General features: G+C 39.2%; 1 protein-coding gene across 3 annotated transcripts in view; it reads right to left on the reverse strand.

Moving 5' to 3' along the window:
- Positions 1-7,641, reverse strand: part of LOC108885978 (RNA-binding motif, single-stranded-interacting protein 2) — a 28,293-nt gene extending 20,652 nt beyond the window's left edge. For 2 of the 3 annotated variants that reach the window (XM_018680546.2, XM_018680543.2), the window contains exon 1: positions 7,444-7,639. In XM_018680546.2, coding sequence (XP_018536062.1) covers positions 7,444-7,515 — 72 coding nt within the window. In that variant the 5' untranslated portion in view covers positions 7,516-7,639. Of the gene's footprint in view, positions 1-7,443 lie in introns of all 3 variants that reach the window. The other variant, XM_018680545.2, reaches the window with a different exon arrangement.
- Positions 7,642-14,750: the final 7,109 nt, after the last annotated feature.

Below are 14,750 nucleotides of genomic sequence, written 5' to 3' on the forward strand. Positions count from 1 at the left end.
CACTCACATAAAATGAATAGTGCCTTCATTACACTGTCTGGGTACAAAAGTATTTTAAACTTTAAATTCACTCTCCTTTATTGTTTCATTTCTGGTCAATCTGTTCACTGTCCTTAAATTTAAAGGTATTACAAGCTAAATACTAATTTTTAACCTTCCTGTCAAAGTAGTGGGTCCCAGTATGAAAAATAAACTTCCTAAAAACTGAACTAATCAAGTTCAAAACCTTGAAATGATGCCTATGGCCCTGCTGCTCAGTGACAAACTTTTAGACTATTTGAATGATCCTTGTTCAAGGTAAATACAGAAGAATCACGTGTCTGTTCCTTGATAAATGTCAATTATGAGAATAACAATGAATTTTCTGTCAACTGACTCATCAATTAAACAATTAATCAATTCAGTACTAATCCAATCCATTGCTCCAGTTTAATAGGCAAATCCATCATTTACTCAGAGATCAGTCCCCTCACCAGACATCCAACAGAGGCCCAGTTGCCCCGATTAATTTCAATTTCAATTTCAATTCAAATTTCAATAGACAAGCTGAGCACGTACAGTTTTTTGTAGCACTGTCCTGCACCTCAAGAATCTGTTCTTCTCTGAATAGGTACCCAAGTAATACCGTTAGTTATTTCCCACCACTGACGTGACCCTGGAAGTATTTGAAACCTGAACCCTCAGGAAACAGCATATGGCTTTTTGGTGAGAATAAGGGACAACACACACAAGGTGAAGATGCAAATTTCAAAGAATTAACTAGTTTTCACTCTATTCATTGTTTCGCACTTTAAATTAAAATACAATAAAAGCTGTTAAAAACATCAGGGGTACAGATTTGAGACAAAGGTCACTCTCAGAAGCTACTGCAGATGAAAAACGCACCTTCTAGACAAAAGGCTCAAAAATATCATAGGGATATTTTTGGACTAAAGATAAAAATCAAGCACATTTCTATAAATAAAGCCATTTCCTCTATCTTGATGTAAACTTATATCAAGACTCCGCAGATGACAGGAGGTGTCTGTCTCAAATACTGCATGTTGTTGGTACCAGCCAACTTTAGTCTCCAAATACATCAAAAACGCACAGTACATCTGTATTTAATATGTTGATATTAAAATACCTTCCATATGACCACTTTAAAGGCTTGCTGCTGTATCTCTTTGCACAACTGTTTAGATGACCAACCCTCTTTTTAGACTCTCCACCTCTGTTTTTATCTCGTCTCTCCCTCTGGGGCTTCTCCAGTTGACCCCAGGTTGACCCACAGAATTCCATGGATTTCCTGGCTCTTGGGGGGTCTGCCCGCCTTCCCATGTCCTGCCTGCCTGCTCCCCACTGGAGTGCCTGTCCTCTCCTCAGGCAGGAAAGAGCCATAGCTGTCTGACCGGCTGACTGACTTACATGCTAATGCACAGATTTATAGCCTAGCTGAATGTGGACGCAGCTTCCAGCTTGTATAGAATTACACTGCTGAGCTGCCGCTTCGTGCCAGCTTTGCTTTAGGACCAACAGGGAAAATGAGTCATGGGAAAAAGATTTTTTTTTTAACTTAATCTGCACTTCTGAAGCATTAACAAAATTTTCAGACGAGCTACTTGATTCTATAGCCAAATAATTTCCTGTTTGCCATGCTGATAATAATCAAATAAACAAAAACATGTATAAACTAATACTGTGTCTCATTTGTACTGTACGAAGAATATCAACATGCTGAGAACCATAAAATAATAATAAGCCAGGAATGTCTACAAACGTTAGCCGAGGGTTAGGTGAGGACTGTGTGTCGAGTAAGGCAGTGTGAGCTGCAGTATGGCGGCAGGCAGGAAATCCTCTGTCTCTGCTCCTGATCTTATCACACGGCCATTTGAATGAGGAGCTCTGCATTCCAACCAGGTGACAGGGACACCAAACTCACGTCCAGACTCGTTCCTGAATCCTCCTTCCTCTCTGTCTCGAACCCACCCCTTCCTTTTGTCTTTTTACAGGCACCTATTAATCTTCAAACTGTCTGACTATTAATGTCGTTGATCACACCTTGACGCAAACACGCAGTGCGAATGCTCATGCATGCCTTGCTTTCAGGGCCAGGTCAGGTGACAAAAGCCGGGGAGCTTGGAAACAGATACCTACAAACACTGGCTCTCAGCTCAGCTAGAGATCTGACAAAATGTGAGGCACACCGAGCGTCTGGCATCACTGCAGTACTTGGCATCGGATTTCTGACAGCTGTGCTTTCTCCAAGGGCTGTCTCTTTCTCTACCTGTTCACCTTGGCTGGTTCATGCGGTTGGCACCGAAGCTGGGGACCAATCCAAAACATCTGACACATTAAACAAAAAGATAGATAAACATATACCTGGCAGAAAGCCAAAAGGACAAAGGTGACTGGACAGAAGAGTTCAGTGAGGATAAAGTCACTGCAGTGGAACAGCTGGTTTAATACACAAATGCAAAAGTATCCCAGTAGGCAGCAATTATTAATGTATGAAGTGTACTTCCTGTTGTGGAGTTTTTATAAACATGCATTTATGCATATTTATAAGCATATCTGATATGCGTTAAGTGCCTTTTATATACAGCAAGTGTATGTGGCATATAAAAAAGAAAATGCACCCCGCCAAAAATCACATTACAGCATCATTTCAACCTTAGAGAATACAGTCTGACCAAACTATATTTTTGAGTATCAATATTTGGGAGTATTGAGAAACAATATTATTTGGGTTGTCTTTTGATTTTTTTTTTTTTTACAGATCCCTTAAATTATTATTCTTATGACCAAGATTAACATGGGACATTTTACATTGTTTTTACATTACATCTTCTCCATGCTCTCTAGTGGACAAACTATGTTATAAAGGCATTTATCTGATTTATCTGAATCACTTCAGACATAGCATTGGCATATCTGCACTGCAATTTATTGTTACTTATCGGCCAGCTTATGTACCAATATCTGATTTATCAGTCTCGCTCTGCTTGTGAGTATACATGAATTGCCTTCAATTGCTAATGGGTTTAAATTTGACTTTAAAAAGGGCAAATTAGTGATGGCACTCTTCAGCTGGATTGGAATTAGCAAAAAGCAGAGTTTCTTGAAACTTGGTTTCATTTCAGTAAAAGTTCAAATGATCCCATATCTCGCATAATCAAAGATTAGAGAAAAAGTAAAAAAAAAACAAAAAAAAACCCAAAAACAGATCTGTGTATCAGAACTTTGATTTTTCTTCTTTCTTTTCCCATTAATCATCTCACAACCCCTCAGATTTATCTGGTGACCCTGTATAAAACTGTATAGATCCATCCATTATCTATACCAGGATACACCCTGGACAGATCACCAGTCTATCACAGGGCTTAAAACTGTATAAAGTAATTCAAACTATATCAGTCAGAGGGATCAAACCACTACTGTTACTTTAATACTTTACCGACCCTTTGCTGCTAATACTTATGTACTTTTACTTAGATTGAATTTTCAGGACATTTATTTGTAATGGAGTGTTTATACATTGCTATACTGGTACTTTTACGTGAGTAAATAATTTATTTTGAGGCCAATACAGGTGGTTTTTCATGTTTTCACTGCTGGAAATTTGACAAAATAAATATATGTTTTTGGATTGATCTTCTACCTCCTATGCAGACACTGGTTTGTTTCAGTTCATGCCAGTGTGATAACAAAATATACTTGCACAGACTTGAAACCTGTCTGACACACTGTAGTTACAGTGATCAATCACACTGAACATTTTGTTTACTCTTCTTTTTTTTGTACAAAGTTACCCTATTGCTGTAAGGCAAACCAAATAAAAACTCCCCTTGCAAAACTCCCTCTGTTGGTGCATTCAGGGACACTTTACATCTGACTTTTGACACAACTGATGACTTTTGAGATTAGATAGAGGCTGGCAGAAATTCTCACACAAGCACCACCCAACAAGGGAAAATAATTCAGAACAACTTTAAGTACATATGGTCATCATGGAGAAGTGTTGTTAGTGTCAAATATCTGTTTAGATGAAAATATCTCAGTAAAACTGTATATTTTACCCCCTTTTGTAAATGTAACCTGATGGTACAGCAGTAATCTGATTTAACTTCATATACTTGTCTGCAACAATGTTCACAAACTCATCCAGTTTTAAGCCGAGCAACATTCACCAACACCTACTTACTGCTATCACATCAAGTATCACTTACATTACTTATTATTATCTAATCACTTATTATTACTTTTGCTGTGGTGACCGCTGGCCATTTAGTCATAGAACTGCTCACACACTTTCCACTCTTGAACTCAATCTCCAAATTCTTTGTGGTAATACAAACCTGTCATTGCATTATGCAGCCAATCCTGACAGATTTTCCACACTTATGTGTCCAGGTCAACACAGTTTTGGCCAAAATCATATTCGCATTGCTTTTGCGCAACATCGAAATCACCGTCATTCGTTCTGACAACTAGTGATCCATCTTTGGGAACAAGGGAGGCAGTTTTTTTTTTTTTTTTTCACTCAACATATTATTCTATGTTACATTGTAAAATCAATCTTTAGTAAATGTTTTAGTTTCCTGTGTGACTGGCGTTGGGCTTATTAACAGATCTCTTTTGTCCTGCAGCATTGTTTTAAATTCCAAAAATTCTACTTCTGTCATGTTCAGTAGTCAAACTCCGGGTGTTGTCAAGGAGAAACGTCATAACAGTTAAAAAAAAGTTTAAAAAGGAGCATAGGTTCACAGAGGGCCAAGAATTGGGAAATATTGGTGACGTCTGCAAGCTTGTATATATGAAAGTGAAAGGGTAAAATCAGTGATTTGAACATGCGTGGGAGACTTCACTTCTGCAATTTCTACCATGTTAGAATCACCTTTATAGTGAAACCCCTTACACCTGTGTGACAATTTAATGCTGCAGTTAACGTGTTTCTTACGTTTCTTTTCATATCTTCTTGTATTTTGATATGACAGAAAATGTTTTGAGGCTTCCAGAGCTTTTGATCACAGCAGTAAATTGACATTTGTTGAAAAGGGAATCAAGAAGAAAACAAAAATACAAATACAAAAACAAGCCTTTCAATGAGGCCCCGAGCAAGACGCATGATACCTTGTGGGGGTGACAAGCCACCTCCTGTTATTTTTCCATCCAGGAAGCTTTACACGGAAACCAACCAAATTTGATTTGAGAACATTAATTCTATTTATTTGAGGGAGGAAATGAGGTGCTGAGTCAGGGGAGGAGCAGCTGCTTTAAGCACAACAGAAACCAAACACCTTTTAGTTGTCGGTCTCTGTAGTCATCTCACAAGCACAAAGAGCACTTTTCTCACCCCTCGTCAGACTTTTATTTTGTGTACTTTTGCAGCTCAGGTATGGCAGAATGTGAGCAAGAGACAGAAAGAATGAGGAGGAGGTGGAGGCGGGAAGAGGAAATGTTGAGGATCACAGCGCAGGAACTTGACCTCTGTGTGAACTACAGCTCCAAAAAATAAAGCTTGAGCTTGTGACCTCTGAAACAATTAAAATACGAATAACTACAATGTGACTTGCTTAATTTGACTTAATTTGACTTGCAATATCTGCTCATCTTAATCGTTTAGTCTATGAAATATCACATCCAATCCCCATGGCATTTTTGCTTGAAAAATGACTGAAGCAATTAACCTACTATGAAAACAGCTGCCAATTATTTTTCTTTCCATCTCCTTATCAACTATTCAATTAACCAATTAATCATGTAAACCCTAAGTGCCATCCTGCCATTACAAATCACTTTTAAACATGGGTTAGGCCTAACAGCAACACTGTGTCTGCACTGAATGTACGCGTTAATAATGGGCACTTTATGTATATGTATATTAAACATATACAAATGACCAAATTAAAAGAATGAAACTGCAAGTGCTGACACCGCAACTGCTGCTCAAATAGAGTGTACTTCCTTTTAAAACTGATATATGTATTTAAAAATGGTTTGCTTTGATAGATTACAGAAGGACATGTTTGTTTCCTCACAGTTGTTGATTACAGAAGGACATGTTTGTTTCCTCACAGAGACAAAAATTTGGTCCAATCTACTCGAGTATTGAAATGTATAGACAGTAAAAATCCTGCGTGAGTTCATTTTAAATAAACGGCACATTGTGTGCATAGGTGTAAGACAATGCTCCTCAGACCAGCATGAGTGTTGACATCAGATCTGAGAGGATGAGCAGCCAGGCGGTGCCCAAGATCACAGAAAGACAATACGTCAATATACATTCTTAAAATGCCATTCAGGAGGACACAGCAACACAGTCGAGCAGACAGGATAGTAGGAAACCAGGAGCTACAGTGAATATATATTTCATGTATAATGAAAGAGCTGTTACCATCACTAATAAGCAAGTATGGTCCATAGAGAGAAGACACACGATATAAGTGACCTCAGCCTGACTAAATCAAAATACACTAATCAGGAGAAAGGATTTTAGGAAGCACAAAACTTTTCTAAAAAAGGGGGAAAAAACAACTTAAAATACAACTCTGTCAGCTGTAACCTTAAATAATGTGGTATTTTAAGTAGTGTTATAATTGATACATTTAACTAGTTTTTCTCAAATTAAACATTGTTTCATGCATTTGTATTAGAGTATATTTCCCTGACACATTGGTTACAAAAGTGACAGTGTCAACAGTGAATGTAAACCACGAGAGCGCGATTCATAATTCTGGGAATGTAGTCATCATGGTCTGGTGGGATTTTTCAAGGGGTGGGGCGTATTCCGCTTTCAAATGGGAAACAAGGAAAAAAAAAACTTTGCAAACTTAGGCGGCAGCGAAGACAATGAAGACCCAATTTAAAACTATATATGAGTCCACGGAGGAAAAGGCAGAATTCATTTTGTAACATGTTTCTCCCCCACCTTCCCCTCCACACACATATACACACGCACACACTCACACTCAGTCTGCCTTTCCTCCCTACCCCCACTTCCACAAACACACATCCAGGCTTCGGACGCGCTATCCCAACACGGTACAGTTACCCATAAAAGTTGCTCTCCACCATTGACTTTTTCATATGAGTGAGCAGAGCCATATCGACATCCTTACCGTAGTAGGCTACAAACACGCACGTATACACACACACACACACACACACACACAGACACAGACACACACACGCACAAAATACTACCAAATAAAACACCAGGCGTCCAACATGACAGGACCGAGCGGGTTAGCTAATTTCCCCCAACTGGACACACAGCGGAGCACGGCTGCTCTGTCCGCTGTGTTTTCACTCCGCGAAGTCTTAAGTTAAATTCAGTACGTTTCGCTTTTCAAGGACACTGCAGCTCACTGTCACAAGCCGTTTTTTGTCGCGACACACACGGGCGTGTTGCCCTGCAGGGCGAACAAGCCGAAAATTAGGGAAAAGCCCGAAAGCGTTTACCTTTTTGCTGTTTCTGCTGTTATAGCCGTTGTATGGGTTGATTCCTGCCCTTGGCGGTACGGAGAGCAGCATTTTTCTCGGCGCTATGTGCGGAGCGGCGAGCACAGCCCAGGCTGCCAGCTGACGTCAGCAGCTGGGGAAGTGAGTGCCTGGAGTCCCGCTGCTTGACTGCGAGTGGTGCTGCTGCTGCTGCTGCTGCTGCTCCTGCTGCTGCGGCAGGACGGGGGCCCCCCGCTTCTGGCCCCCGCGGGTTCTTTCGGGGGGTCCTCCGCACGGCACCGGAGTGGGTGGGTGGGTGTGGAGGGCGTTGGGGGGGGGGGGGGGGGGGTTGAGGTTCACAGATCAGGGGGTATTAGTTCAAATTCATTCGCCGTCCACTGTTGTTTCAACTCACCGGGGGGGGTGTAAGAATGGGTAGAAAAGAAGCTTCTCAAAACTGTGTTTCTTGGGACAAAACGCTTGTAAAATCAGATTATAATCCTACAGTGTTTTGGTCTGGGGTCCTTATTTAACTCTTTGACCTCATTTCTTTTCATCATTAACATCTCACTACATTTTCACTATTGTCCTGATGATGAGTCTGTCCCATAAGATATTAATCCCATATTAATGCCATTCAGATATCACAACAGAACCCCAGATTATATTACACTACATAATGTAATATATATTAAAATATGTCCTCACTTAACCATGAGTACTACCATAGCCATCTAGATATTCATGTAAACTTTTATATATGTGGTGCAGGCTTTATCTGTAAGACCAATTTCACATAAATACGGGAGTAACTGGATATGTATTTCTATGGATTGAAAAAAAAAAAAAGCTGAGCTTGAGGAGGTGTTGAAAAAACTTTCCAAGACATGAAACTGAGAAATTCTCCTAATTCCTGAGGTTTTATTCCAAGATATCACACTATTATCTTTCAACAGACAGGGTATTAGGGAAGTATCAAGCCAGAGAATTGCAGATTTAAAACATAGTCCCTATTATTTTGTGCCTTCTAATCAATAGTACTGCATCAGTCCAAGCCTACCCTGCTCTAAAATGCCGAAGATGACGACAGCAGGCTTGTTATTTGTGATAAGGACAAACTATACGTGCATAATAACTACACTATCTTTTTACCCAACTGGAGCGTCCGTGTACCCTCTTTGGTTTTGCCGCTGTCCTCCTCTTTGCTTGTGTAACCTTGTCTCTGTGTTTGTTTGTATTGATTGCTAAGCACTCTTTGAACATGGTTGTAGAAATTTGCCATTCAAACAACATCGTACATATAAAGTTATAAAATATTCTAGCTTGGAAATCTAGCTTGCAGACAGGCAAACCCATTCTGCATTACTGCAAAGAGAACAGCTCCAAAATAAAATTAAAAAAAGGCATCATGTCACATTGATTGTCTGAGCCATAAAAACAAGATTTGTGAACATCCTTCCACACAACACCTTTGATTTAACCTCATTTTGCCAAAAACATTTATGTCACCAATCCCCCAGAGTAGCTTGAGATTTAAGGATCACTGCATGATTTTACTGTGTCACTCCTTTAATGGACAAAAATAGTGTGAATGTGTGGAATCTGCTTGTTAGCGTACTGTAGTTATTAAACATTTCATTCCTGCTAAAAAAGCACCTCTATAATAGAAAAGAGATTAGTCTGCCTGATCTACTAAACCTTTAAAACGTATTCACACAAGCACAGGGGCAAAAATAACTTAATAGGATCATAATGTCATTATTAAGGTTTTCCTTCACCGCTGCCACCTCCATTGCAGTCATTACCTCATCAGTACCTTTTAAAATGAAATTAAAGCTGCAAACAGCTATTTCATGGGCTGAGTGTGTTGTACACAGATTGACATCTACACATTGTGCAATTTTGGTTATATGTGGCGAAAGTGTTGTGGAGATATGATCCACTTCTTGTTTGTGTCATCACCGCCAACTTTGTCATGGGAAATGGTCTGCAGTGGATGACAGCCTGTTTACATCACTGACATCAGTAATATCTGGACTAAACAGACTATATTTTCAATTTTGATCAGTTGAAAAATTCAAAACTCTCTTGGGCTTTTAAATGTCTTTTGTAATGGATGGGAATATATGGTTTGGTTTGTGCTTCCTTGAATCTAACTGTAACTGCTGGTGATAGTGCTGCCTTCCCCTTTGCAATCCATCTCTCCCATTAATATTTTGTGATTAATTATGCAGCACAACACTGACGCAGAGCATTGTCACACAAGAGACATCAAATCCGACAAACTGAAAACTCTTGAGGCTGCAGTTGGAGGGAGCCATCAGCTGAGCACGGCCCATTATGAAGATACTGTCTGGTAAATGGTCTGAAATAAACATCTGCATGATCCATGGCGATGTGGACCGGTCATGGTGTAATGCAGTAGGTCGAGTGTATCTGGTTCCTGCACTAACAGCGTCCTGCAGTTTCCTTTGAAGGTCACAGACGAAGGCTGTTAAACAGCAGACACACACTCAGGGTACTAAACCTACACATTTGCCATCAGAGTGTGAATGAGCGGTGTCCCGGAGTTACCTTTAGAATCTTATCCACAGCTGCCTAGTCACTGACTCGGGCTTCTTATCTACTTCTGCTATATTTAAAAGCCTTTTCACTTTCTCCTGTTGCCAGCGATTGGCTGGGAGATGTATCCCAACACAGATGGCAGCTGAAACCTGATGCTCAAAATGAGGTGGCATTCAATATAATCAGCCCTGGTTACACTACAAAGCTATTCTGCTACTGTTAATCTCTCAAGGTATCAGGCAATTATGCAACAAATAAATCATATTCTCTGTATGTGGATACTTTCTCAATATCTGGGACTCTGCATGCAAAATACCCTGCAAGAAGAAGTGTGAATTTTATCTTTTTTGCAGCATGCACACAAGCAGAGAGGTGACACCGACCACAACTTTTGTAAGCGCGAGCAGTCTGTTGGATGGCTGAACACAGTCTCAGACTACACTTTGATTTTTCAACAACTGGTGGGCAGAATTGACTTCCCCTTAGAATATTTGTGCCTCTTATTCAAATGAAGGAGGTGAGCTGTACAACCTTGCCAATCCTCCGACCTGAAGTTTGCCTGAGCAGTTAGCCTGTAATTGGTTTCACTAAGAGAAAGCACATTGTAACTCCATGAATAATTAAGTCTTTTGTCCATATATAAATGGTTTAGTCTATTGTTAGATGGTTACTTTATGTTAAGTGAAAAATAATGCAAAATACTTGTTTTTTTACATTTTGCACACCACCCCTTGTACATTTCTGAGCGTTCATAAAAGAGCTGAACAAGTTGCAGAATTTGCATATCCCTGCCCGGTCTCCCACTGGGCAGATTTCTGTCCCTTCTTCACAGGCGGTCCCCTTGTCCCGACTCCACATGGACGGTAAAATGTAAAATACAGCTATGTGAGGAGTATTTCTGTGAATATGCGGCGTAAGCACTTTGCTGCGTTGGTGTCTGTTTCATTCAGTCCGGCAGCTTGACTGTGGGCTGTCCCTCCGTCTGCATTTAGGAACACACCAGCGACATTGTTGCACTCAGCAGAACCTCAGTCTGGCACGACCAGCCACTTTGACGACATGAACATTGTTTGGACATCAACAGGCTCATTGCTAAGCAACCCAGCCCCCTCCATCCCAAGTGTTCTGGCCTGTGAATCTATACTTATTACCTCTAGGATAGCTAAGCGGGGTGTATGTGTGTGTGTCTGTGTGTGCATGCATTTGTGCTTGTGAGTGTGTGTGTTCCTGAATTGCCTAATAGTGTTTATTTAGAATAGAAAAGATGGTGTATTGCCTGTTTTTTTTTTTTGTTTTTTTTTTTCAGTTTAATTTATTACGACCTAGATGTGGGAGTGGACCCCAACATTCAAGTGTTTTGAAACAGAGGTCAAAGGTCCTTCCATAAAATGGCTTCATCTGGTCCAGTATTTTAACTGTTACCTAAAATAATATAAAAATCTTAATCTTGTCTGATTTAAAAGTCAATCTTTATTATCAAGTGGGGCATAAAACGCAACAGAACAGCTACAACTACCGCCCAAATCCAACTTATTTAAGGATAACAGTACATGTTGAGGAAATACCACCCTTCCCACCCTTTGCCTGCATTAACAACCAACACACCCACACCCACACACACCCACACACACACACACACACACACACACAACAGCATCAAGGCAGTGGGGGTGAAACTCTGTCATCAAAGTGAGCTGTTGTTTTGGAGGAAGGGGAGCCTGTGCGTGTGTGGAAGAAAATGGATATGAATGGTGTAGAAAGGTTCAGGGAGTTCATATGTGAGCGAGGGGCTCGGCCATTGAGACTGTCAATGTGGGGTTCAAGGTCAGAATGGCTAACAGAGGGGGAAAGACAGCAAACAGTGGTCGAACATAAAGAGGCAGAGGAAAAAAAAAAAGAGGAAAAAGGAAAAGGTTCAGTTTTTGAAAAATCCTGCTGGAAAGTTGTGAAATTCTAAAAATACACACTCTTGTTACTAAGTGAATTTATATATATATATATATATATTTTTACATCTGTAAGCTTTTGACTGTGCTAGCTGTCTTGGCTACACCTGCTTTACATCAGAGACTAGTCAAATGTAAACTGCATCTTACAGGAATCTCTAACACATGCATTGCTCGAAATAAACAAACTACTTCTACTTCATGTTTCTCCATGATATTTATCATTACACATAAACTACTCATCAACAGTAGTTTTGGTTTGTATTTGCCTGGCTTCTTAGTCTCAGGAATAATGACCTGAGTATTCCTGTTTTCAAAATCACAAACATACACAATAAAACTACACACACTAAACTCATAAAAAGTAGCTCAAGATTTACTCTAGGTGCAGTTTTAATGAGACACATTTTAAATTTAATGAACAGCATATGTACACTTGTAATTTTACTAATTCTGAACAGGGAAAGACTTTTATTTTGATATTTTGGTGCTGTTTAAATCCCTGTTGTAATGCATGAGAAATAGTAAAATGATGTTTGTTCAACAGCACGGGCAAACAGATGGATGTATGAGCGTGTTTCACGTGAGAATAGTTATTTTACACGTCTGCTGAACAGACCACACACACACACACACACACACGCCCTCACACACTCAGACAATCAGTCAAGCATTCCCTGTGGTTGGAATGTGTTTTTGAGGGAGAGTGTGAAAGAGGAAGTTTTGGTGAGGAAAGCTTGAGGCGAATGGTTAACAAAAAAACAAATAAAACGTCTCTAGCCTAGGTGCGCGTACTTTTGTGCAGCAAACGTGAATATACGTTTGTGTGTTTTTGTGCCAGACAACTCTATCATCATTCCCTGTTTAACAGACAAGAGAATATGCTTTGTGTTTCAGGGGGAGATTTAAATGAATGCACACTTAGGAACAATCATTCTTTATTTCCTATTAGGATTTAGCAAAGTAGGTAAATATGTGTATACAAGAAAATCAGGTTTCCTCTGTCTCCTTTTTACTGAGGCTCCAATACAAAATAAACAAAAGCAGTACAGACAAGGTTTGGGGGCTCTTGGCGTCAGACCTCCAACTGCCAAAACCCTCACCCCTTTTTAATCCATCCTTACTTTCACAGTGGGGCCAAACCAACCTCAGGACTTCCTTTAGAAGGTTTTTTGTTTTGTTTTGTTTTTCCAGTTTAGTGTTTAATGTTATCAAAAAGACAGAAAGGTTGTCATTAAGGTTTTTGTCCTCCTCTAAAATATAAGTGCTGATTTTTTACATGGATTACATAAAGACCTCAGTAACCCCTTTAAATTGTCTTCAGTTTACTTTTTTCCCTTTTTTTTCTTTTTACCACAATGAGTAAAGGAAACAAGCTTAGAACTACGTAAGGCGTGATTTTGCTTCAGATTTATTCATTAGCTTTTTTGCTGTTGTCTTTTTGTTGGATAATTCAACATCTGTGCCATGGGACAAGAGTTGAAAATTTGCCACTTACTTTATACTTGCACATTTACAGCAGTGTTAATCAACATTTATTACTCCTGAGAAATAAAATACAGTTAAATTAAACCACACAACATGTCATAATGAACTTTAGTAAGACTACACCAAAGTGCACTACAGTTTCTCTGTTTTCTGTCTCTAATAGGTTAATACTCTAATAACTTTTTTTTTAATTTTCATGTGCCCAATATGAAATACTCAGTATAGATCCATAGAACAAGATTTGTGTCTATGATATCAATATGCATTATTCTATTCTCTCTCAAAAACAAATAGATAAATGAATTAACTTTGCAGTGTATAGTAATTGAAGATTCCACTGTAAATGTGATTTTCTTGACCAAGTTTGTTTCTACTGGTTGGTCCAAAAACCACCCCAGGATGTGATTAACAGTGAAATGCTGTATTTGTTGATAAAAACCATAAAAAATATTGGCCCTCACACGTCTTCTGGCACAACACCACAACAGCTCCAGTTCTGCAGAAACTGATAGGAAAAACCTAATTCTTTTTTCCCCACCTAAATTTTATGTCATTCTTAATTTTTCATTTTTCTAAATTAGTTTTCAAGAATTTCTTGAGTGGGCTATCCCCACCCACCCCACCCCACCCCCTCCTGTGTTCCAGCTGGAAGTAATCTGAGCAACAGATTCAAGAGTAAAAGAGGTAGAAAGAGTGCCTGATGATGGAGTGGGAGGAAAGGAGAGAAGGGGGTGAGGGCAGGGGGGAGAGAGAGAGAGAGAAAGAAAGAGAGTGAGTGAGTGAGCTAAGCGGATGGGGGAAGGGCTGTTTGTGCATGCCTCAAATTCCTTAGGTGTTATCAGCATTGCCCGCTCCATAATTGTTCCTTTCGAGGAGGGGGAAAAAAAAATACAGATTGTACAACACTGTTAAGTTTCCTCTCTGAGGTTAGAAGACCTAAAAGGGCGGGTGGAAGGGGATTGAGATTTTTGAACTCTAATTCTGCCATTTTTGACAAGTATGACCACTTGTAAAACACACAGTAAACAATAACAGTGTTGAGGATTTTAATTAAAGAATCATAATACTAATATAATTATTATATTATACAAATAATTATTATAATCAAATTATTTTAAAAGTAAACTAATAATATATATATTATTAGTATATATATATTATATGTATATATATTATTAGTATATATATATATATACTAATAATATTCCATCCATACTTCTCTTCTGTGGTTAGGCACAGAATCCTGACAACTTCTTTAAGCCTTCCTGTCATGTGATGCTGTAGATTATTTTTGTGCTTTTACACCTCTTCTATACTTTCTCCTTTACA

The sequence above is a fragment of the Lates calcarifer genome, linkage group LG12 (genome assembly GCF_001640805.2).
Source record: "Lates calcarifer isolate ASB-BC8 linkage group LG12, TLL_Latcal_v3, whole genome shotgun sequence".
Classification (NCBI taxonomy): Eukaryota; Metazoa; Chordata; class Actinopteri; family Centropomidae; genus Lates; species Lates calcarifer.